The 25,114-nt window shown below is 43.8% G+C and overlaps 1 protein-coding gene across 2 annotated transcripts in view; it reads left to right on the top strand.

Moving 5' to 3' along the window:
• The window catches only part of LOC147737155 (uncharacterized), a 58,902-nt gene extending 36,596 nt beyond the window's left edge, over window positions 1–22,306 (top strand). Inside the window, exons 2-3 of one of the 2 annotated variants that reach the window (XM_086967338.1) lie at window positions 18,752–20,458; window positions 20,540–22,306. In XM_086967338.1, coding sequence (XP_086823464.1) covers window positions 19,533–20,458; window positions 20,540–20,783 — 1,170 coding nt within the window. In that variant the 5' untranslated portion in view covers window positions 18,752–19,532 and the 3' untranslated portion in view covers window positions 20,784–22,306. Of the gene's footprint in view, window positions 1–18,751 lie in introns of both variants that reach the window. The other variant, XM_086967322.1, reaches the window with a different exon arrangement.
• The last annotated feature ends 2,808 nt before the right edge of the window (window positions 22,307–25,114 follow it).

The following is a 25,114-nucleotide window of genomic DNA, read 5'->3' as shown; positions in this document are numbered from 1 at the left end:
CTTCATTCCAGAACTGCACTGCATTCTGCAGCTCCAGCAGACATCCTGTTCTCTCCTCTGCAAGAACCACACTGCTCTGACTCCAAGCTGAACTGACCACTCCTCCTCTCCTGTGCCAGCTCCAGAGCTCTTTACGCAACCGCAGTGGCCAGCTGCTTGTTACGTCTGGGCCCAAGAGAAAAACACATTCCTCGGATAAGAAGCAGTCCTGACTGGTTTTTCCTCTAGCACACAACAGCCTTAACTATAAACATTACCTTTACCCCTGAAGCCTCTCAGCTCCATCAAGATGGAGTCCCTCTAGTTCTGGGCCTGTACGCCTGAGAAGGATGAAATAACCCTTAGCTCTGTCAGAGTACCTACATAAACCATACCAATGTGTAATATAAAGTCAGGACCACAGGATCCAACCTCTACTATAAGAAATAATGACAGGCCAAAGCCAATAGGCAATAGATGGCCTCTTCTAGGTCTGGAAGAAAGGGTTTAAAAGGGCCAACACAAGCTAAGAATACCTATCCTAGATGTGAGCAAGATTAAAGTCTATATCACTGCCCGCTAGGGCCAAAAACCCTGTCAAGACATTCCACCCTTAGACTTTATTTTGCGAACATCTATAAACAACAACATCCATATAAACAAACATCAACATAATCTATCAACAAATCAAAAACCAAAAAACTCTCTAAAATGAATGACAACTTAAGGAAATTCCACCTGAAACTTAATGTAGGGAATACAAATCTAACAACCAACTGAAAACAAATCAAAGCACCCTCGACCTGAATGCTGAAACATATCCAAAATTTGATCTGATAACAACAGAAACTAACTAAAGCATCCTCAAACTAAATGTGCCTCAACTTCTAGTGATAACTGGTGAAATCTAGTGATGTAGGGACTTATTTGTTGAATGAAAACAGCAAGGGGCCTAAATGGGGCCTACCTACTTCGGACAACTTAAGAACTAAATGTGTTTCAACTTCTAATGATAAAACACCAAAAGGGCCTAAATGAGGCCTACCTACTATGGTCAACTTAAGCTAATGATAACTCATGAAATCTATTGGTGTAGGGCCTTGTTTGTGGGATAAAAATAACAATGGGCCTAAATGAGGCCTACTGACATTGGTCAACTTAAGGAAAAAATTTGGTGAAATCTGAGAAAGAAACATGACAAACTGTTCTCAAGGTCTGGGCAAACATTACTAATAGATGTAGGACATAATCATACTAAAAGACACACCTCCCAGGACAACTGAAAGTCTAGGGTAACCACCCTTGGATCAATCAAAGTGAAAGTGTAATAACAGGAAAATAAAGACAACCCCATTCCTACAAAATAGCTGGTATAGCACTATGCATATTAGGTATATTTATCAAAACGTGGTGCATACATAAAAGCACAAAACAGTTAGCACCTAGGTTCTTCATTATATCACACTGTGGAACACATGTGTGCACCACCATTTTTTTTTCCGTTCCTCCATAGGAAAGACTGTTTTGCAGAAAACAGGAAAACTATAATAGGTGAAAGATAAACCATTGTAAAATAGTACAGCATACTAAGAGCAGAATTTAAAAAAAAGTTCAATCATGTGACACTTCATGAACATTAAAACATGAACAGGACTATAATCTGTTTATGTGGGGCCTGTTCGTGGTGATTGCAAAGAAAAACATGGGAATAATGCAGGCCAAGGAATTACATAACAAAATCCTTTTGCGGGAAATCGTATCATGATGGGTTCTTTCAGAATAAAAAATTGTACTATTGGCTTTGTCAAAAATATATCCAAAAATATTGTATGGGGTTTAAACCTGACCGCTGAGGCAGCCAACATAGAACCCCTTCCATGCTCATGACGAGCTCAGCCAATTGAAGGTTGTAAGTCCAATGTTATAATATTGAGGTTCAAGGCAGTCAATTTTGGGACATCAGTGTAGGTCACCACCCTGCATCTTCATCTGTATCCGGTACCAAGGAAGCAATTCTTCCGCCGTTCATCAACCACCAATCCGGTCTGGTCTGGTTCCATCTTCCAAAAATAAAAAACTAACATAAAATAATGAAAATAAAAAAGTAAAATAATAAAGGGAGTGGGCGGGGGGTGGGCCGACGCACGCACCAAACACCACAACCCAGCAACCTAGAACGAGAAAACCAGTATCATTAATCTAGCAAGATAAAATTTTCCATTTAAAAAGCACCCCAAGTGCTTTTTATTGTTGCGAGAAATATCCTAATTAATTAAAAACATTATTCTGAAGTCAAGAAATAATTAAAATCATATACTTTTAAATTTGTTTGGGCAAAATCTAATTTTTTCAAACACAGCCAGAAGGGCTGGGGCCTAATAATACCCTAATCCTCTGTGAGACAGCCCCTCCCTTCAGAAAGATGTTCGTGCTCAGAGTTTTGAATCTGCTCCAAAAAATACGCAGAAGCCAGGCTACAGTGTGAAGTAATTTGAATCACTGCCAAGTGCTGATCTCATTGCAGGAGCAAGACTGCTGCCAAGCACTCGGTCCAAGCATCTCTAGTCTCTAATCAGGGAAGCCTACCCAGGCCTACTGTATCTAACTAACTCCAAGGGCCAAGAGTCTGCCAACTACTCTGCATGTACAAGGATCCCTTATCTGGAGGCAATGAAGCTGTCTGCGCCGACAGCAAGGAAGAGCGAGTTGACCCCTCTCTTACATAAACATTTCTTGCGCGGAACAAAATTGGATGTTGGCCAATAATAACAAGACAGGCAGTACTCGGAGCTTCTAGAGGGGAAAAAAAAACCCTCCCTTCACAAAACAGCTGTCTGAGAGCCAGGCTAACTTCAAGGTCGAAAAACACATTCTTTGTAAGCCGTTCCCAGGCCAGAACCTGTATTCTCTAACTAACGAAAGCAAATTCAAATGTGGTAAAAAGCAAATTAATCTGTAACACAGTCATATGCTAGCATTTTAAAAATAATTCTGTTACAATGTACTGCTACTTAAAAGCTCCACTTTTAAAAAAAACACTTTTGTCTAACTAATTCAGCTAGAAGGCAAGACATTTGAAACATGGGCATTTATTTAGCATGCAGATCAACACACAAAAAGGGGCAATTTGCTTCTGCACACAAGACTATGCATTTTGCATTTGAAAAAACGAATTATCATGAACTGTTGGGTTTAATATTTCTCTGCACATATATATATCATGCAGCATGTTTAATGAACACTGCTTTTACCGTGCAAGGTATTACCTTTCTATCAACAGCTTGTCAAAGTACATAGGCGAGCCTTGAAACTAAATGCAAATTAAACTAATGTAAGGGACACATAGCAATGCATTAAGATGGTAGTGTGTCATAGTTATCATTTTTAGTCAAAATAGAACAATATATTCTGCTCCACCCTAACTATACACACTAGCATCCAAAAAATAAAAAAAATAAACAAAATCACAATATATACTGTCAGCTGTTGAAAGGGAAATAATATTAAAACAACATAAAATGCAGACACATGTCACCATTGGTTTTTTTTTCAACCAGGGGCAACATGTAATTTTGCATTGCAGCATAATTTATCGTGCAAGCCTTTCAATTCAACCTAGTAAAAGGGCCAAATTAATATATTATCAAACAGCCATTTATTTTCTAACTGAGTGGGTTAACTTACATATGCTGGTCTGCTGCATATTAAAACATCTACATTTGAAAAAAGGTTCAGCTTGCATCAGGGAAATACACATTTATATTTTCTAGAACATTTTTTATAAAAGCACACGGTTGCATTTCACTAATTAAAGCACATTTTACTGTGCACTGTTGGGCATGATTGATTATTCTCAACCTGTGATCATTGCAAAACACCGGCCAGCACATTCCTTTCTAGTTGGAAACCCCCTACGAAATAATAATGAAAACAGCCCCATAGCGCGCGCACACCAACTGGGCCATCTTCTAATATTTCACTCATTTTAAATCATGCATTCAAAAATAATTCTCCACACGTCTGTGGATGCATATTAAGTAGCACATTTAAAAGAACACTGCTCTCTCCGTGCAAACCCTTATCTCAATCCGACTGGTTGATTTATAACTTACCGACCTCTAAGGGCCAGACACATGAAATCATCAGTTCCAAGGCAAACCCACACAAATTCGTAGACGCAATTCAAAAAGAATGTTAAATGAACAGAGCCCTACGCTCAGCACAAGATGTTACCTTTCCGTCAAGAAGCTGACAAAGCACATAGGCAGACCCAGAAACCAATAAAAGTCAAATCAAACCATCAATCATCAAAACACTCACTGACTTTTAGAGTCAGCTCAAATAACCATGCATGTTAAACAGCATGTTAAAATAAATACTGCCATCTCAATTCGAGATATTAACCCTTTGGTAGCTCAAGCACAACCATTCCCCAATGACTGCAGTACATGGGAAATTCAAGAACTTATCACTCCACGTTTTCACATAACATGTGCACACATCTACAAAACGTTATCCCCCAAGCATTTGAAAGAGAACCAGCTCTCTCCTACCTAACGCAACAATAACATGCTCTATCCAAGCCATAACCACATGGCGCTATTCTCAAGCCATATGTACAAGAATGTCAACAAGTTCAAAAAATGAAATGCTCCTCACAAGTAATATATCCAAGGCGCAATTCACAAGGAACACAGCAAGTCAAAATGAGAACATGCTCCTCACAAGCTACAATTACATGGCGCTATACACAAGCCATATTTACAAGAAGAACTCCACAAGTCATATTACATTGAACACATTTCACATTGCACAGCATAAGCAGACGCAGCAAGCAATTTAATGGGCAATTTAAAAACATTTTTCACACACATTTATACAATTGGACCATCACAAAGATGTTACTGGCTCCCTCGTGTAATGTCATCCTTCAACCCTGACAGTTCAAACACCAAAATAAAAACCATTTCTTCCACCCTAAATAAGCCAAATGCCATGATGTAGTACAATCTCCTCACACTGCAACTGTTCAAGCCCATAGGTCACACAGGCTACATAAACTGCAAGATTACGCCAGATGGAACTGGCGATCAGGGCACTCCCTCACAACACATGGGAAACTATCCAAGCACATGGCCAGGTCACACAGGATTCGTAAGCAGCCGACTACGCCAGATGTACCGACCGGATTTTTGGACCAGATGGGACCAGCCCCTAGGGGCCCCTCTAACCCAGCCGGAACGTAACCATCTCCCTCCTCAGGACCATCTATCCAGGCACCTGGGTACCTATCTGAGGATGGGGAACTCGCAATATAAAAGCTCATGTTATCAGAAACACCACTAAATCTATAGGGATACTAAGAATACTCACTGATTACTAAGGACATCCCTGCCCTACACCACACTCATACCTCATAGTCTCGCGACCTCATGGGTCCAGACTAATCTACCCTGGGGCAGTTCTGATTATCTACCATTACACACTAACCTCAGTCAGTGCTCTCATTAACGCCTCTTTCTCTAGAGACGATCTCATTACACACCAGTGTCCTCCCTGGCGCTCTCATTAACATGCCACAATCCTGTGGGTATACACACATGGGTCTGCAGCCCCAGTGCTCTCATTTACACACGGTTCACAATCTGGCGAACCTACGCACCGTATCCCCCCGGTGCTCTCATTAACGCCACTTTCCCTAGAGGCGATCTCATTACACACCAGTGTCCTCCCTGATGCTCTCATTAACGCCACTTACCAATGACGACCACTTTCCTATGAATACCTTCAGATCTCTGTCTCTCTATGTTGGGAAGTCTCTCTCTCTATTCACTAAGGGCTTGCTACTACAATAATATTATGGGATGGAGTATAAACTTTATCCCTTAGTTGCAGGTCTCCTATCTCCCTAATTATTCACTATTACTTACCTGATCAGGGGTAACATCTGTTCAAACAGTAATACCTGACTAGGAAACAAGGTTACCTCCACTGTATGGGGACAAAAGATATACACCACACTAGTTCACTAAGAAATGGGGTGTTTTATTTTAACAATGATAAAATACACATACATAAATCTATGGAGTCTCTATGACTAACAGTAGTTTTAACACACCGCTGAAAGAAAAGGATTAGACATACAATTTATCTGCGGGGTAACAGGAACTTTTAACACACCGCTGAAAGGGAAAGGATTAGACATACAATAGCCTAGGGAATAAGAACAAGATTAAGGTGTAATTGTAAAGGGGACTAGTTCAGACTACCTCACCTATTAGAAGGAAGATTTCCCTCTGACTCTGGTGGGATCAGGGCTCTCTCTCTGTCTCTCCCTCCATCACCACATCACCACGCCTCTGGTTCAATTGCTCCAGCTGACAGCCTTCTTTTATGCTCTCTGCACTGCTCTCTCTTTTCAGCTTCAGCAATCATCTGCCTTCTTTCTTCATTCCAGAACTGCACTGCATTCTGCAGCTCCAGCAGACATCCTGTTCTCTCCTCTGCAAGAACCACACTGCTCTGACTCCAAGCTGAACTGGCCACTCCTCCTCTCCTGCAGTTCGCTAATATGGATTCCTCTCCCCTCATGGAAATTTCCAACAAAGGGCTGCCTCCCACCGAATTCCTGTGCCAGCTCCAGAGCTCTTTACGTAACCGCAGTGGCCAGCTGCTTGTTACGTCTGGGCCCAAGAGAAAAACACATTCCTCGGACAAGAAGCAGTCCTGACTGGTTTTTCCTCTAGCACACAACAGCCTTAACTATAAACATTACCTTTACCCCTGAAGCCTCTCGGCTCCATCAAGATGGAGTCCCTCTAGTTCTGGGCCTGTACGCCTGAGAAGGATGAAATAACCCTTAGCTCTGTCAGAGTACCTACATAAACCATACCAATGTGTAATATAAAGTCAGGACCACAGGATCCAACCTCTACTATAAGAAATAATGACAGGCCAAAGCCAATAGGCAATAGATGGCCTCTTCTAGGTCTGGAAGAAAGGGCTTAAAAGGGCCAACACAAGCTAAGAATACCTATCCTAGATGTGAGCAAGATTAAAGTCTATATCACTGCCCACTAGGGCCAAAAACCCTGTCAAGACAACCTCTCCACAAGAATTGGGTAAGAGTGCAGAAAAATGGGTCAGAACCAGGGTCAAGCCTAAGAACCAGGGTGGTGACCAAAAGAAGGAATCAACCAAGCCTCAAGAGAAGGGTGGGAATAAATCTTCTGATCAAACCACAGGGCCCCAAAATTCCTCTGAAAAGGGTGGGTCCCAAACTTCTCCCAAAACCCAAAAGAAACCTTATTGCCATACCTGCAAACAGGTAGGCCATTACAAAAGTGACAACAGTTGTCCCAAGGCCAACAACAATAAGGAGAACATACCCCCAAATAAAGCTTCCCAGCCTCCTGTTACTACTAGTAGTAATCCCCCAGGTGGTGGGAGTGCCCCCAAGAATCTGGGTGCATTTTCTTTGGGAGTACCTGGGGCCTCTGGCCTAACCAGGTCCCCTAACTTAGATACTCTTATCTGTGAGACTGGCATGGGGTTTGCCAACTTCACAACCTGGACAATGAGCAGACACACCAACTGCAACAGCGCCAAATGCATCTATGTTTTGATCTGTCCTTGCGACTTATTGTACATCGGAATGACAATGCGTCCAGTCAAGCAACGAATAATGGAGCACAATAGTAACATCCGATGTCACAAAACACACACAAGGCTGTACGAACACTGTAAGGACAGTAACCACTCTCCAGAGAACATTCGTTGGACTGTCATTGAGTCCTTACCGAACTTGAATCAACAAGCCTTGTTCAGATATGAACAGAGATGGATACATCGTCTTCAGAGCGACGATTTGGGACTTAATGACGGGGTGCCCTGGGCGACACTCGCCAGATAGTGACCAATCCGGACCAGTTGTCCACTTGCCAGTGTTTCTTCATGCCTTGCTAGATTTCCACATCCATCCATTGATGGACTCCGTTTTTGTATGGCTTGGGCCATGTATTCTCCATCCCAGCCTCCGCTCACCTCCGTGATTTCGAATCACGTGTGCCATGGGCGATTCTCCCTAGTCTGAACTAGTGGTCTATTTACAATACGCCTTAAACACATGCCTTGGGAGACTTTAAAACAATTCCTTTAAATGGCCTCACCACTATCTGCAGCAATCCTCTCGTTGCTTTAAACTCGCGCATGCCAGGGCAAGACTCGCTAGAGAGTTATTACTAATTTGGACTAGTTGTCCATTTCCACATGCCCCTACACATGCCCTGCGAGAGTTCCAGAACCATTCCAAGATGGCCGCGGCCTTTTTGTCTTGGTCCGCGCTATCCGTAGTTAACCCCTCATCGGTTTCTACACCCAAGCGCCGTAACCCAGCAACTGGTCTGACACACCCCCTACGCGCGCTTTACTTTTCCTTATCTACACCGGACAAGCTGCACTCCAGCGCCGGCTGTCCAGTACCAGAGCTCCAGTGGGAGGGGTAGGTGTAGAGAAGCCTGCCACCGCCGATTCTTGAGGTAAGGTGTTGATCCGAGCCCTGAGAGGCTGCCTGCACATTAGCGTCCATTCGCAGCCATTCCAGTCACGTCTTTGGGCTATCTACTAGTTAGCCTTTCCCATCGATCCCGCTAAATAGGCTACCTCCCCTATAGGTAATCCTTAATCGGTGCTGGCCCCACCTGGACAGCTCGTGAGGCTTGAAAGAGGTCTCCTAACGGGTAAGTGGAATAGTGTATTTCATACCGGCGTTTTTTCAAACGCACACGTTTAGCATGGCATGTTGACTCTTTTTACTGTCTCCTCGCTGGATATTCGATCCCACTGCCAGCGTTGAATTCCCCTTTTCACAGAGTGTCAAATTACCTCTAATGGTTTGTGTGGCTTTTAATAGCGTCTGTGGGTCAATATTTGGTTTACAGATGCGCGTGAAACACTTCACTGTTGGCGCCATTCACCGCTTGACTCAGTGAGGATGTGCCACTACTTCCGTGTACAATTCACACAGGCGAGAACATGACGCCTTTACGTAGATGCATGCTATAGATTTCCTGAATGGCATCATCATGCAGAGCGACTCACCCAAGCGCACTGTGGATATGTGTATATATATCTGTGTACATTTTTAAATATCTCTCACTCACAACACCACCCGACCCTGTCACCACCTTAAAACAACGTTAGCCACTGGGCACGTTTGCTCTGACACCCTGGATATAGGCACAATTATGATGTACCCCTGTCAATCGTTATCTTGACATCATTGGTTGTTTGCTTATTTTTCTCATTCTTTCAGGAGGTCCCTCTTAAGGAATCATTTGAGAACGACAAAACACAGGTCGTATACCAGTGTCCTCCCAAACCGGGGGACGCTAGCAATCATATGAGCACTAGGTCCTGATGAATCGCCCTTAGGGCGTGAAACATGTTGACCGTTGTCACAACAAGGGTTGAATAAAGGTTTGGTCTCATTGTTCACCACTCCTTAATTCCCCTTTACTTTTTTAATAAAGCAGTGAGCCTGATCATTAAAACTTTCTCCACTTAGGACTCTACTGACTTTTTTTAAAAACACCCCACCACGCTCACTATTGCACCCCTTATAGGCCCCTCACACCCACACACCCGTTGGCTCGGAATAGAAGATCTCCGCTAAAGTGCAGCTTTACTCGCTGCCCGACGGGCATTGCACCGCCAGCCTGCCGTAGGAGCAGGATACCAATGATGACGCTGGACGGTCATCGGCTGGGACAACAGTTGTGGTCCTGCCGTGAGCCTGTGTGAGGTATCCTAACATTCTGAAGAGGGTCTACACTCATGCACTAAACCCCCACTTTTTATTGAGTGAGAGAGAAGAGAGGCTGAGAAAAAAAGTTTTTTCTTGACTCTCCCCTGGGGAACTCTGTACAAAACTGTTGGTTGCTGCTGTTCAGGACGAGTACATTGGACCCCCCTCAAAAATCGTCCACCCCTCTTCCCCCTGTTTGATATCAACTTCACAACCTGTCCCAACACTTTGGGCAGGTACAGACAGGAGCCCCTCATCAATGGTTCAAAAGTTGAAGCCTACAGAGACACAGGGGCTAGCATCACCATGGTGGCTGAGAGCCTAGTCCCCTCAAGGCAACTTATGCCTGGTGCCACATACCAGGTAGTGAACATTGATGGAGTGCAGAGTGATCATCCCATAGCAGTGGTAAATCTCAGCTGGGGAGGTGTCACTGGTCACAAGAGAGTGGCAGTGTCACCAAACTTGCCTGTAGATTGCCTACTGGGGAATGATTTAGAGACCTCAGCCTGGGCTGAGGTAGAGCAAGAAACCCATTTTAAAATGTTAAACCTCCATGGTAAGGTTAGTGGGGCAGTGGTAGCCACAGCTCCAGTCCAAGATGTCCTCCCTGAACAGGTTGGCAAGGCTGTGATGGCCACAGCCCAAACCCAAACTGAGTCCCTTCCTGAAAAGGTTGGTGGAGTTGTGATGGCCACAGCTCAAACTCAGACAGATAATAGTGTTGTGAAGCCTGAAACAATGGATCACTCCACTCAAACTGAGAGCATTGAGGAGGAAGAAAAGTCTTCCCCCTCCCAGACACTAGGTGAGAGCCAGCCTCCTCAGGGAACTGACTCTACCCCTGGTGAAGGAGCTGCCCCAGAGGTAGCCAGGCCTAGCCCGGCAGAGCCCCTGATGGCAGTGGACCCTTCCCAAGTGGGACCCAGTCTGGAGCAGGTAGCCTGCCCCTCTCAACCCTGCCTCCATCAGCCCAGGGCTGTAGAGGTCAGGGAGGCCAGTGGTGGACCCCAAAGGGCCCCCTGTCCAAAAGAATTTCCCAATCAGCAGGTTAGGATCACTGAAGCTAGTAGTCCTAGCCAAGTGAAAATAAAACACACTCCTGAGGGATCCCCCCTTAAACTTAGTAAGGGAACTCCCACAGCTGGACACTGCTGGGCACAGTCAAACCTGGGGCCTAAAAACCCCAAACCTGACCTGTCCCTCCAGTAAGCCAAACAGAGGGACTCAGCCTCCAGCTTTAGGTAGCCAGAGGCTGACCCTGAGAGCTCATAGCAACTCAGTACTGGAAAGAAAGGCACACATGGTGGATAGTGATTGGAGGAAGTTGAGCCCAACAGTAGTGGAGTCTCACTTCAGTACTTCATTCCCACACCAGCCTTTTACTTTGCCAAAGCACACCACAGGTAGTGATTCCCTATGGTGGAGACCCTCAGATACCCTTAGGGTGAGGGGTTGCTTAGTGGACCATGATACAGGGGGTAACCATGCCAGTGCATGTACCACCTCATATGGCCACTCAGGCAATATAGGCTTACCTGGTCAAGGATAGCCTTATCTCCTTTCTTTTGGGGGGGTTTGCCTGGTGTTTTGCTGGTTTTCTGACTTAGTTGACCTGGGGCCCTGCCAATCAGGACCCCAGGCCTACTGCTCTCTCTCTAAAATGGATTCCATGTACCTTAGGTACATTTCCAATTGGAACTGGGCCACCTTATCAGACCCTGTAACTCAGGGCATTGGTGTACCCAGGGCCTACCAGGGGCTGAAGCATGTATTATGCCACCCCTGGATGGCCATCTAAATCTGACACAACTGGCTGCACGACAGCTGGGGCGAGGTGGTGTAATCACCCTTTGCTTTAGATATAGTATACCTATATCTAACCCCAAAATGGACACACAGATTATTATCAGTCACTCCTATGGCAGGCCTTGACAATCCTGAAGGCAGAGTGCTTGGAATCGTGTGAGATGGTGCTCTGGCATGAGCTGAGCCCGTTTGCAGCTTGCGGAACCAAGTCCTAATAGCTGTTCCATGATAACTCATACCATATACTCTTAAGTGCATTATAATCCTCGCGGTTAATTGCTATCTTTGGTATCGCGTTATCAAAACATGTTGAGTAAGGTGTCATACGAATTGGGATACTACCCCCTCGCCAATTCTGGCAACGGGGTTAGCATTCCACCCTTCTAGAGGGACACGACATGTACGTAACTGTGAACCCCGGTTAAAGTTAACTGAAGCCTCAGCTCCACAGGATGCTGCCACCACAGACACGAGTCTGACCTCCTGCTGCTGGGAGTCCTTCCAGCGAGGAGAGCTTGGACAAAGGGTTTCCTGTCCGGGGAGGTGCTTGCACCATCCCAGACAGGGTTTTTTGTATCCTGGGTAGGCAGGGCTTTACAGGAAGGTGACTGCGGAGTGGCACCCCGGTGCTCACTACGCATCTGCCGGCTAGAACCAGTTCCAGGGGCACACCAGCCCCTGAACTGGGGAAAGTCTGGCATGGGAGAGGGGTGTAACCACCCCCCTTCCTGGTCCCACCCCTAGGGCAGGACCTAGTCGCGTACCCACCCCTTTCTTTAGGATAAAGGCAGGAGGGGGGACCCTTTCAAATTAGATCATCTTTGAATCAAGAAACTACTTTCTACGAAAGGAACTCTCGACTCTTCTCAAGATTTCTCCCTTGTGACTAAGGAATAGTCACTCTGCATCCGCAGGCACCATCTAAGAACTCTGCGGTTTGCTGCACGTCACTCCTCCGGAATCCGACTGCCCAGCTCGACGAGACCCGGCTTCCCTGGCACCTCTGACCTCTACCCACATCGTCAGCTCAGCTGAGATCCGTGGGTGCGACGAGACCTCGAGGGACCGGCCATCATCAGAACTGCACGACTTCTATTCAGCACGACCGCCGAGGGATCCTCTGGTGAGTGCTTTGGGGTCCGAGAAGCCCCGACCCTGAGCAACTCCAGCACCGAAGTCCAGCCTCCCAGCATCTCCACGATCTGCGTGGGGCCCTTCTCCTTTTTGCTGCTCATCACGTTGTCTGGCTACTAGCCCGCTGGCTTGTGGCCTTCTCGACGACGTACGACAACAACACTGCTGGTCTGGTTGCTCCAGACTGGCCCTTGCTCCCTCCTGAAAGAGGAGCACCCCGGACCCTCCTGGTCCACTCAAGACGCCATTATAGGTCCACCATGTGGCCCTGAATTTGCCAAGGCTTGTTGCCCCAATCCTGGGCCCAGCGACGCCGACAGCATCAACCATCGTGGGACAGCTCGCACCTCCATCCTGGTCACCGACAACGCCTCCTGGTCCGTGAGACTGCAGAGCCTAGCGTCGCCCACTCACCTAGTCGAGGTGACTACCATCCGGCGCCCTCCTGGTGCCCTCTGACTACTGGCTAGTAGTTACGAACTTGGTCCCCTCTGCTTTCAGGTATCATCCATCTTCGATCCAGGCTTGGATCTCTTCGAACTCTCTTCACTGGTCGCCTGCCAGCAACTCCTTTCTTCAGGCTCCTGGTTCGTCAGCGAGGATTCCCGACGTCTGTAAAGACCTATGCAGCCGCAGCCCCTGGGCTAGGTAACTTCGGCATTTCGGTGCCCCAGCATAGCCTCATTATCTAAGGGTCCAGAGTCACTGTCGTTTTCGACTTACCTTTTCGGGTTCACCCGAGAACACTAACTTTCCGTGCCCTCGGGCATTTGTGTAGATTGTGCACTTGAAGTATTTTCCTAAGAGTTTTGTTGTGTGCTTAGTACCCTGTCCTCATAAAGAGTACAGGGCTGTTGTGACTTAAAATAAATACACTGTTTATTTTCATAACACTTGTGTGGTGTCCTTTCACTTGGTGTTCAAGGGGTATATGTGATGGTATAACAGCTGGCTTAACACGCCCTCTAGAGTTTAGCCCGAAGACTGCTCGTATCCACGCTACTAGGATAGCTGGTCTAAGGTTGACTTACAACCAATCACCATAAGGGTCGTTTGGACTGATGCATAGTGATCACTAGAATAGTAAGCACTGCATATCAGGCCAACTTCTCACACTGAGGAAAAGTTATTTTGTCTCTAGAGTTACTAAAAATAGAAGTTCTGTTCTTTATGAATAGTTCTACTTTATGCAAAGGTATTCGTGCCAGGAAACAAAAGGTAAATATTTTGAAAAATGCTCAATAAAATTTTTTTCATGGTGAACGGGGAAATAGAGGTCCAAACGCTTTTTAGTAGTTTTTGTTGCTCAAAACTGAAGGCCAAATTCAGAGTTCATGGGAACGCTGTGCGCCGGAATGTGTTTCCAAAAATTCATTGTTGCTGTTCAGGGGAGAACATCATATCAGACAGGCTCTTAAAGAATAGGTGTACATATTCAGATGACAGTTCGACCAAGTTCGATAATGCTGTAACTTGGCAGGTATGAGAATAATTGCTATCATCGATGTTTGAATCAGCAATGCTCACAGAAAGCCGTACCTGGGTGATGTTGCTTTCGTGTATCGCTTCACTGCCGCCACCTAGTCGTAGCACAGGAGTCTCAACGAATGCCGTCATCAGGATTGGTAACCGCTGGGGACAACCTGATGCGTGAGCCGTTACAGGACTTAAGCAAAGTATCGATATCCATTGGTACTGCTGATGGTAGTGCAAGACAGGTGTCTAACACGCATTCTTCTCCGCATAGCATACATCGAAGCACAGGTAAAATGCAGGTCTGCCATGTAGGTCAGAATGAAAGAAACCAGGTCATGTTCAGATCTCTCAGCCTGGCCAATCCAAGGACTCTAGTTATGCGGTCCCGGTAGCGTACTGCTAGGATCGTTTCTTCCATCCTTGCCGGAGTCATGTCTGTGCTTTGGCTTGCCATATCGGAGCAGGAGGGTGAAAATTAAAATGCCTGCTACAAGTCCCAAAGTTAGGGTTATGCCGCCAAAGACTGAATGGACAAAATTGGGAATAATTCCCAGGTTTGCTTTGAACGGCGTTAACAGTCCCGAAAAAATCTTCTTAAATATGTTTGAGATACCTACGGCATCTGACATATTTAGAATTTGGCTAAGCATTTCTGTGAAATGCACGGGGCAATTAGTTGATAAAAGGTCATGTATCTCTGATGTTGTCCTTGCAACTTGTAGATCATACGTCTCTTTAGATGACGTTATGGGCACTGTTGTCTGTAAAAGCACAGACTTCATTCTGCTTAAAGTATCAATTCGTATAGAAGAGACATTCAAAGGAGGCCAAATCGGCTTCTCGGAATCTCCAGGGCCGTTTGTAAACAATGCTTGCATACAGCAAGTGACCATGGAAGTTACGCTTACGAGATATGCTTTCCCTGGCACCAAGCCACAACAGCTGTGATCCGTTATTAGAATGTAACTCCCGTTAGAAAGCTGCCTAAAGAAGGGCTCTATCTGCATTGCAGGTGTGACATGTTGGTGGCATGAAAGGTTGTTTGAAGTTCCTTCACAGGCCTCGTGTAAATTAATACCCTGGCACAAAAGTATACCGCTTAGTGAATGTTTGCAATTTTCACCACTAAGAAATACATTTTTGTTGCTGTCACTATAGCATGTGTGTGTATATGGTAATTTCCATGCTGAATTAATGTACCCTTTACCCAATCCTTCATACTGGCCAGTCGGTATATACTCAAGGCAATTTTTAAATTGGAAAGTTGTTATCGGAATAATCCCGTGTATTATCTATTCAATGACAGGTCTTTCTGACATTGTCAATGGTAATCGCTCAAGTTTTTTGATGCTCAGGATTGTATAGTCTGCTCCTTTCTGTGCCAAGCTGATTTGTTTATCAGTAAGGTTAAAGATGGAAAACAATGAAGTTGTGTTGATTAAACGCCATGGCTCATAGCCTGAACGAATATTTTGCAGCGTCAGCCTAGCTGTACAATAGAACGCAATTGCGACTGGCCATGTTGTAACATTAGCAAGTCTTTATCTATTATATCGATGGCAGATGATACAATACTGTCCAGTGAATATATTCTGGAGGACAGAGACATTAACGAATTGTCCACAACAGAAAGTGATTTTTCCAAATTAATACGATCAATTTCTCCTATTTTTTCAGCTGTTTCAATTTGAGTTTCTTTCCAAGCCTCGTTGTATGCCGCATATATGCTGGCCGCTATGAAGCGTTTTTGACGCTGTTTGCGTGGTCCCATAATGAAATCACGCAAGTCAGCACCATCTTTAAGTAAAGTTAAGTGTTGCTTAATTTCTGCCGGTGTGGATGATTCTAGCCATTCAAGGCACAGTTTCCCTACACTGTATGTTGTTACTATCCCTGGATGTTGTCTCTGGGAGTATCTAGGGTCTGGTCATTTTTAACCCCTGTGTTTTGTTCAGGAATCTATCTTGACAGTTATTCGTGTCAGTAGGCAAGATTAACCACTTTTTCCAATCAGGATGCGTTCTGTTTAGATGTAAAATGTTAGATACGTCTATTTCAACTTCTGTTGTTGCATTATCAGGTATTGGCTTTGGAATAGACGGTTTGTTAAGGTCTTTAATCTTAGCTAGGCCAAGACAGGTTGTTTGGTGAATTGTGTCATTTAAGAACATTATTTGTTCTGGGATCATGCAGGCTCGAAATAATGCTTCTAGGCCTTGTACCTGCCAATCTTTTGTACCCCAGATTGTTTTTGTTTCAATGTTGTTTTTCCAGAAATCAAAACCAAATGTCATCATTTTTTCATAAAATGCTTCTGAATATATCAATTTAGTATTTGTCAGCATTGTTTTCAACCCTGTTTTATCCAACAGTTTATAATAAAACGTTTCTGCATTACTTGTATTAAACCCTGAGAAGTATTGGAATTTCTCAAAAAACTTTTTGAACTGCTTTTAGGTGGAGTAGCACAATGTTCCCATTGGTTATATTTAAAAACATTTCTAGGTTGTGCAGATTTATGTAAGTAGCGGTCTGCATAATGTGAAAAGCAGTACATCTGTTCATAATTAGACGAACCTTGTAAATAATCATGTTCTGTAAATCTTGCTGACAACACTAAATTCGACATCATATTATTTATACTTTCAAAATCCCAATCATCAGAGAATGTACTTGGTTTTACAAAGTCACTTAAGGAAACCTTGAATTGGTGAGGATACTTCAAGATCTCGACCGGGCCATATACTTCATAGTCAGTCTTGTCCCATACTACCCTGCCGGGTATTGGAAAGGCTGTGACATTTACTGATGATAGTCCTCTTTTCTTCACGTGAGATGATTTGTGTGGTTTCAGGACTAAGTTGATGTTCTGACTTGCTGTGTCCATTGAACTGTATTTCCCTTCAATGAATTTTCCCAAACAAAGTATGATGAGCCAAAGCAGGAGGAAAAATACACCTAGCCCAAACCAAAACTCTAACCATGGAGAAATAAGGTAAGTTTCCTTTAGTTGATGAAAGAGTTCTGTTTCTTTTTCTTTAAAAGTCTTTGTTTCTGGTCTCACTTCAGGATAGTTTTGATCTTCAGAAAAGGTAGCGAAGTTGATGAAGTAGCCAGAGGCAGGTCTGTCAATTGTTGGAATTTGTTTCTCAATTTGTCTTTCATTAGCACATTCTGATGCTACATCATTGTAGACTGGTGTTTCATGACAAACTGTTTCAATCTGTGTTTCAAGAGGCATGAGTTCCATGGCATTATTGCATAGTCCCTCTCTGTGCACTGCAGGTTTATCAAATGTGATTAGTCTTTCAGTTTGAACCTCTTGGATTGTTGCAAATTTGAGTATTCTGTTGTTTCTTGGGAGTCCACTTGACCTACTGTTGATTATAGGCCACATGATTGTGGTTTTACCAGGTCGATTGATACAACTCGGTTCTCCTTTTTACCAGCAAGAGGCGGTAGTACTACTGATTGGATAAACAGCATACCACCACCTTAAGAGTGCCTGCAGCACGTTCCTGCACCATGTCATGCATGCCACACTGTGCAGGAACAAGGGCGCAATTCCATGGGGTGGCACAACATGTGCCCCCCCGCATGCAACCCCAGGAGCAGAATCGGCCGGGGCCCTGTGAGGGCCCCCTTACCTGCATGTCCTTTATCCTTTTCATGCCGGGGTCCCGCCAGGGAAAAGGACGGTGGATATGCAGACCGTAATATGATCGGCGATGTCGGAATCGGCACTGCCAACATATTCGGGGTGTTTGCAGACCGCTTCCACAGCAGGATCCTAGGGTCCCACCACCACACTCACATTATGGCGGTCAGTTCGCCTGGATGGTGGCAGTTGGACTGCAACCGCGAGTACCGCGATCATGAGGACCGTCGCACTTATAGAAAGACTCTTAATAAGCTGCTAGGTAAAGAAGGGAGTTGACATTGGAGCTGATCCAGTGTGAACAGGAAAGCCGTGTGGAAAAAGGTGTCTGGAGTTACCTTTGTCATATATACTTCCTAAAGAGCTACCTTTGTCATGTATACTTCCTGAAGAGTTACCTTTGTTATACACTTCCTAAAGAGTTACATTTGTCATACACTTCCTGAAGAGTTACCTTGGTTAAATACTTCCTGAAGAGTTACCTTTGTTATACACTTACTGAAGAGCTACCTTTGGTAGCTTCTTTCTGAAACTGAATTAACAGCAGCGCTTCCTGATTCCTCTCTTTTTCCACAATCTGTTCTGTTTAAATGAAATCTTGTCCATGTATATCTACCTAAAACTCTACCTGTAGCACATGAGTGCTCTGTAGCTGCCCTTTCTTTAGTAAGTTACTCTATGAATAATGGTAAATCACTGCCTTTTCAGAAGTAAGAATTTTGTGACATGTTCAACCACAGTTTCAATGAAATATCCATGTATGGTAAAATGTTCCTTACTAAATTTCAAATATGGTAGAGAAGAGATGTCTTCTACAGCTGGTTAAATATTGTATATTCACATTCTTTACATTTACATTTAGTAATATTGCATTTCTTTACATCCAACAGAAAATAAGTCTTAAATGATTATGAATAATGAAGATAACACATCAAACCAGCACAAATTGTCAAAAATAAGGAGCTCCAAAAACATCAGTGCAATCAGAGGCAGAGGACAGATCCAGGAAGACGCAGTCAAAGGCAATTCAGTGAGTGTACGAGTCTGAGCTCCGCACCTCGACACCCCAAGATGAAGAAATGACCTCAACAAAACCAAGACAACAAAACTGACAAACCACCTGCTGACCAGCTTTGATCAAGAGGCCGGTATGAGAGTTGGAGGAAGGTCTCGTGTCTATTTGGGATCCATAGCTTGGAACAAACTCCCTCTTCAGCTTTGAGCTGTTAGCAACATGATAATGTTTAAAAATAGGTTGAAAACTTGGCTTTTTGTCCATGTTTGAAACAACCGGATTTACTTTCTTTTCTGACCTGTGCTTGGCCCCAGGACACTCTTTGGAGTAGCTGTACACATTACGAGTCGCTTCACCATCATGATGTGGCTAGAGCAGTGCTTCTCTATCTAAACTGGCACCAGACCAGCATTCACTGCTCTAGGTGTATTGTTAACTCTTTCTAGCCAAACCACAGGCACCAGGGAAAAGCACAACGAAGTGGAGCCTAACAACTGAAGGCTAAAGGAAAGCGGAGATCTGCTCTCTAAAGTACAGAGTATTGTCCCAATTTGCACCTACTGGAAGGAAGATTAAGCTTTACCCGCAAGCATGGGAAGCCATTATCCAATCTGAAGATGCAATCACCCACAAGGAAGCCTTAACTGATATTATGAATGTGGCAGGTATTTAGTGAGTCTTGTATTTTATTGTTAAATCGGAAATATCACACATACAGGGAATGTGAAAATAACGCATGTGGTTTATTAACTATGCTGACCCTTCAGGAAACACGGTCAGGAGAAAAATCGTGCAATTCCACTGAATATGTCAAGAACTTTAGCCAATTAGAAACCATAAAAGAGCATCAGCGAATACAAACAGGGGAAAAACCATACCATTGCAATGAATTTGTAAAGAGCTTCAGTCAAATTTCAAACCTCCACACACATCAGAGAATACACACAGGAGAAAAACCATACCATTGCAACAAATGTAAAAAGAGCTTCAGTCAAATTTCAAACCTCTACACACATCAGAAAATACACATAGGGGAAAAACCATACCATTGCAGTGAATGTGTAAAGAGCTTCTGTCGGTTACAAGAACTCCAAAAACATCAGCGAACCCACACAGGGGAAAAACCATACCATTGCAAGGAATGTGTAAAGAGCTTCAATCAATTATCAAACCTCCATAGACATCAGAGAATGCACACAGGGGAAAAACCATACCAGTGCAGTGAATGTGTAAAGAACTTCAATCAGTTAACAGCCCTCCAGAGACATCAGCGAATACACACTGGGGAAAAACCATACAATTGCAGTGAATGTGGAAGTAGTTTTAGGGTACAATCAAACCTCCATAGACATCAGAGAATGCACACAGGGGAAAAACCATACCAGTGCAGTGAATGTGTAAAGAACTTCAGTCAGTTAACAGGCCTCCAGAGACATCAGCGAATACACACTGGGGAAAAACCATACAATTGCAGTGAATGTGGAAGTAGTTTTAGAGTACTATCACACCTCCACACACATCAGAAAACACACACAGGGGAAAAACTGTACCAGTGCAGTGAATGTGTAAAGAACTTCAGTCAGTTAACAGCCCTCCAGAGACATCAGCGAATACACACTGGGGAAAAACCATACAATTGCAGTGAATGTGGAAGTAGTTTTAGGGTACAATCAAACCTCCAGAGACATCAGCGAATGCACACTGAGAAAAAACCATACAATTGCAGTGAATGTGGAAGTAGTTTTAGGTTACAATCAAACCTCCAGAGACATCAGCGAATACACACTGGGGAAAAACCCTACCATTGCAGTGAATGTGGCAGTAGTTTTACTTACTCTTCAGCATTAAGAAATCATCAGCGAGCTCACAAAGGGGAAACAAATCTTTTAAATGCCATGAATGCTTGAAAAGCTGAAGTCCATTATCAATCCTAAACAGGCATCAGCAAACAAACGCAGAAGAAAAGCCTTCAAGTGCAATGAATGTGTGAAGAAATGTAGTCAATTATCAAGCCTATGTAGACATCAGCTTGCACACACTCTGTAAATACCGTACAACTGTAGTGAGTGTAGAAGTACCTGTAGGAAATCTTTTGCATTAAGGATTCATCAGTTAATGCTCACAGAGAAAAATCCTTTCATGTGCAGTGAATGTGTGAATATCTTCTGTCAGTTATAAAACTTACGAATACATCAACTCACACACACAGAGTAAAAATGAGCATTGCAATGAATGTCAGAAGTGATTTTGCCAATTGCGAACACACCTGGGGTAAACCTTACAATTGCACTAAAAGTGTGACGAGCTTTTGTCAATTTCTGATCCTACATAGCCTCAGCGAACACACACCTTCATTTAACTCACTTAGAAATAATCCTAGTGATACAGTGAATTCAAAAAGAATTTAAGAAAAATAACAATAATATTGACCTATCTGAGGACATAGACAGGAGCAGAACAGTGCAGTTATTGTGAGATGAAGGAATTACAGGAACAAGTATATAATTATGTGGGTTATTCAAATACCAGATGAATGAAGACTCGACTAGAAGAAAAGAAAAAAATCAAAGATTTGTAGAATATTGAAATTGTCTGTTCCCAGTGATTGTTTACTTCGGTACACATAGAAAAAACAACGTGATTTAACAGGAAATCCACTTGGAGACTAGCTCAATGTGGAATAAAAGAAAAGAAACACTGGTGGTTTGTATTTGGCGATGAAGAGTTACAAAGAAAAACATCCAAGTGTTCCTGTTCATGCTACCTGTAAAAGTGCAGGGATGAATATGATTCTGCCTGCACACATTGCTATATTAGCATAAGTGAGTTAGTTGCGAAAACGCCATATTGCTGCTTTTGCACATGTCACTACATGTCTCTGTTTTTATAAAGACAAACTGCTTGCTTTTCCTTCACATGAGAATGGTCTGGTTTTCACATCTCTAGACTCACACTGCGACCTCAAGTCTGCACAAAGTGTTCAAGGTTAAAATAACAATGTGTGCTGTTGATGCAGGTTGATCGGCCCACGCTCTAGACACAACACAAACACAGCTGCTCATTTCTGAAACTCAGGTGCTTTTAATATTGCACTGCATGCATGAGTCTAGCACTTGGAAAAAACCTTTCAATCGACAAAGTGCTGTGCTCATCTGGGATGTGATTCACTTCACCTGACATTGAAGGTATGGGGTTCCCGGTTTTAACCTAGAGATCTTCTATTATTATAATACCTAGCTCCTAGCAAGGGGAGGGTGGTACACAAGGCACAATAGATCTGGTTCCACTATCATTATGATATGATTTCTCCCTTTGTATTTTATGGAATTGTAACAATGTTGATTGTATTGATTTTATGCATCTTTTTACTTATGTTAGCAAAGATACTGCATCTTAGAGCACGTAGTTAAAATAAACATTTTAAACTATACAGTGTCTCTGATTGCTCACGTTGTGGACATTTATGAGAATAAAAACAAAAGAGTGTTCTTGATTCCCACTATTTCTGAGAGGTCCCAAAGTTGCTTGTTCATTGGTAGCTTCGCTGTAGTAAGGAGAATGAATGAGACACTGTTGCTAGTCCGATAGGGGTTCTGGGCACCGAGGTGGATTTTTGGTACACCACAATACACTGAGGTCCTGGTTTCCTGCGCATAGTTCTGTGCATGAGCAGAATTCCTGCAACATGGCGCCCAAAGTCTTGATTAGTGCTCGTATCTGTCCACAATACCCTCAACACCTTTTCCGGTTAAGAGGCGTGACGGATGAACCTACCTACACGAATGTGTTATAGGTTAATTCAAGCATGAGATTTATAAAAAGGTTCAAATTTTGAATTACTACCCTTTGTTGTACTGCAATTTATATAAAAAAAAATTCTTGTCTATGTCCTCATGGGTGATATTGACATAGCTCAGCATAGTTGGTCAGCGCTCCGGCGTCATCTGACGCAGTTTGGAGTACCAGACGATGGTATTTCTGTTATCTTTGTGGTGAGTGCTGATTCGGCGTTCCCCTTTGAGCTTTTCCACTCTTGGGTCACGTTTCCTGCAATAAATGCGGGTGAGGATAGGATTTATACATACACTCACACTGCGATTCCTGTGAACTATACTCCATATAGGACACAAGAGATTCCAATTTCGGCATGGCAGCATCGTGTTTGGTTTAATGGCACCCTCCCCCACACCGTAACTCCGGTTCGGTTAGGTCCCTTGTCAATTCCTGGGGCCACTTGACCAGTCTTAGCCGGGTTCACACCATATCCACGTTCTCTCAATGCCCTGATTGTCGACTTGTGTCAACTTTATACCTCTTTTGTTGGGGTACATAGGGCTTAGTTCAATATGTTTCTTGCAGCGTAACAAGTTGGACTGGCCGGGATGTAGATTAGTCCAGTCATGGTTAATTCGGTAATGGGCAAGCACCCTCAAACTAAGTACTATATGCCTTATTTGCTTGCTGAGAAATTTGACCAACTTGAAGCAGTGTTTCCTAATACCACTCCTGTGGAAAAACACATTATTCTCACAATTAGTTTGCAGAAAGACTTATTGCCAGAGGTAACAGATTGTGAGATTTGGGGTAAAGTATTTGCAGCAGAATATGCGAAGTGTTTCTGCACGCCGTCTATGAATGTCTTGCCCTCTGTGATCAAGATTGTTCCGGATGAGCACAGTGAGGCGGCGGCTGTCGAGTTGAGAATGAGGCTCATTGGAGTGTTTGACGTAGTTACTGATCATATCTTTTGTAATGTAAAGGAAGATGCAGTTAACTTTCAGGTGTTGAATGCTTTGCACCTTGTCCAAGACGTCGACAAACCCTGAGCGTTACCGTGAATTATTGCGGAGGCTTATAAGACCATTGGCTGCACTAGTTTGGGTGTTAAGCCTTTTGCTAAAATGGCAACTCAACTGCAGACTCAGATAGCAAAGTCTACTAAAGACGACCATCCAAATTTTCCAAAACAGAATTGGAAGAATAAAAATCAGGGGAAGCAGAAATTGAAACAGGGGTCGCGTCCGGTTTCGCCGATACCAGTGTCTACTGAGCGCATTTATGATTAGTGCAACCACGCAAGAATTAGGTCTCCTGATAGATTTCAGGTTCCTGAGCAACGTTCTCCTCGTTCTTCACAGCTGGTGGAGGAGAACACGGTAGGGGTCGGGTGCCCCACAAGGACGTGAGCAGCCCCGCCCGTCTGATGGTAAAGGCAAGCAGGAAGACTTGCCACGTTAACGCCCTCATTTTCAGAAAAAGAAAGTTGCTGCAATAATTGTAAGGTATGCAACGGATAGTGAGAACACAGCTTCGGATCCTGACATGGGCATTAGCACTGCTCGACAGCGCAGCGGAGGTTACAATAGTGCGGCAAGAACTGCGTCCATATCTGAAGGTGAAAGCAACTGACACTTTTAACACAATGGAAACTGCTGACAGTAGGGTGGCTCCCCCTGACAGACTATATGATATAGTTATTTTAATAGAAGGTGACATCCAACGTGTAATAAATGGGATTTTTTGGGAACATCTGACCTCTACATATGACATTCTGTTAGCTGAGTCAGACTGGCCCCGCTTTTCATTTTGGCCGCTCCAAGAGGGGAGGAGGTCACCCTCCCCAGCATTCCGCACACCGTGCCCAAGGAGCAGTCCGCAGAACTTTGCAGAAGAGTGTGCTCTGGTGCTTGCACCTGCGTTGTGCCATACTCAAGTCGGGTGGGATAAACTTTCTCCCAAACACAAGATTCCATTGCGGTATATGCCACAGCCACCACCCCGCTATCCCATGCGGCGATTTGTTAAAGCCCCGGTTGCGGAAATCCTTAAACAATTAGAGTATCAAGGTGTGATTGAGACATGCGTGTCACCCATGAGTAATCCTCATTTCACTGTTACCAAACCTTATGGGTCATACTGCCTGGTTTTGGATTATCTTTGTGAAACAAAGGAGTTCGGTCCATGTAGGGTATGGGGTAGCCTGGATCGTAATAAACTAGAAAACACAAGAATATGTCTACACCCAATTATTTTCCAAAAACTTATTTCAGATCATAGGAGAAAAACAAACGTATTGAGTTTGACCCGGTATACTTATTTATACCTGTCTATTTTGGGAAAAAAATTAATTCTTCTTTTGAAAGTTTCGTAAAAAAGGAGAAATCTGTACATTCAATACATTTAAATTCCAACATCCGGGTACATATTTTAGATCGTTTAGTGCAATACCAGGAAGAAT

This window comes from Lissotriton vulgaris, chromosome 1_1 (genome assembly GCF_964263255.1).
Source record: "Lissotriton vulgaris chromosome 1_1, aLisVul1.2, whole genome shotgun sequence".
Taxonomy (NCBI): Eukaryota; Metazoa; Chordata; class Amphibia; order Caudata; family Salamandridae; genus Lissotriton; species Lissotriton vulgaris.
This window is presented reverse-complemented; position numbering and strand designations above follow the sequence as displayed.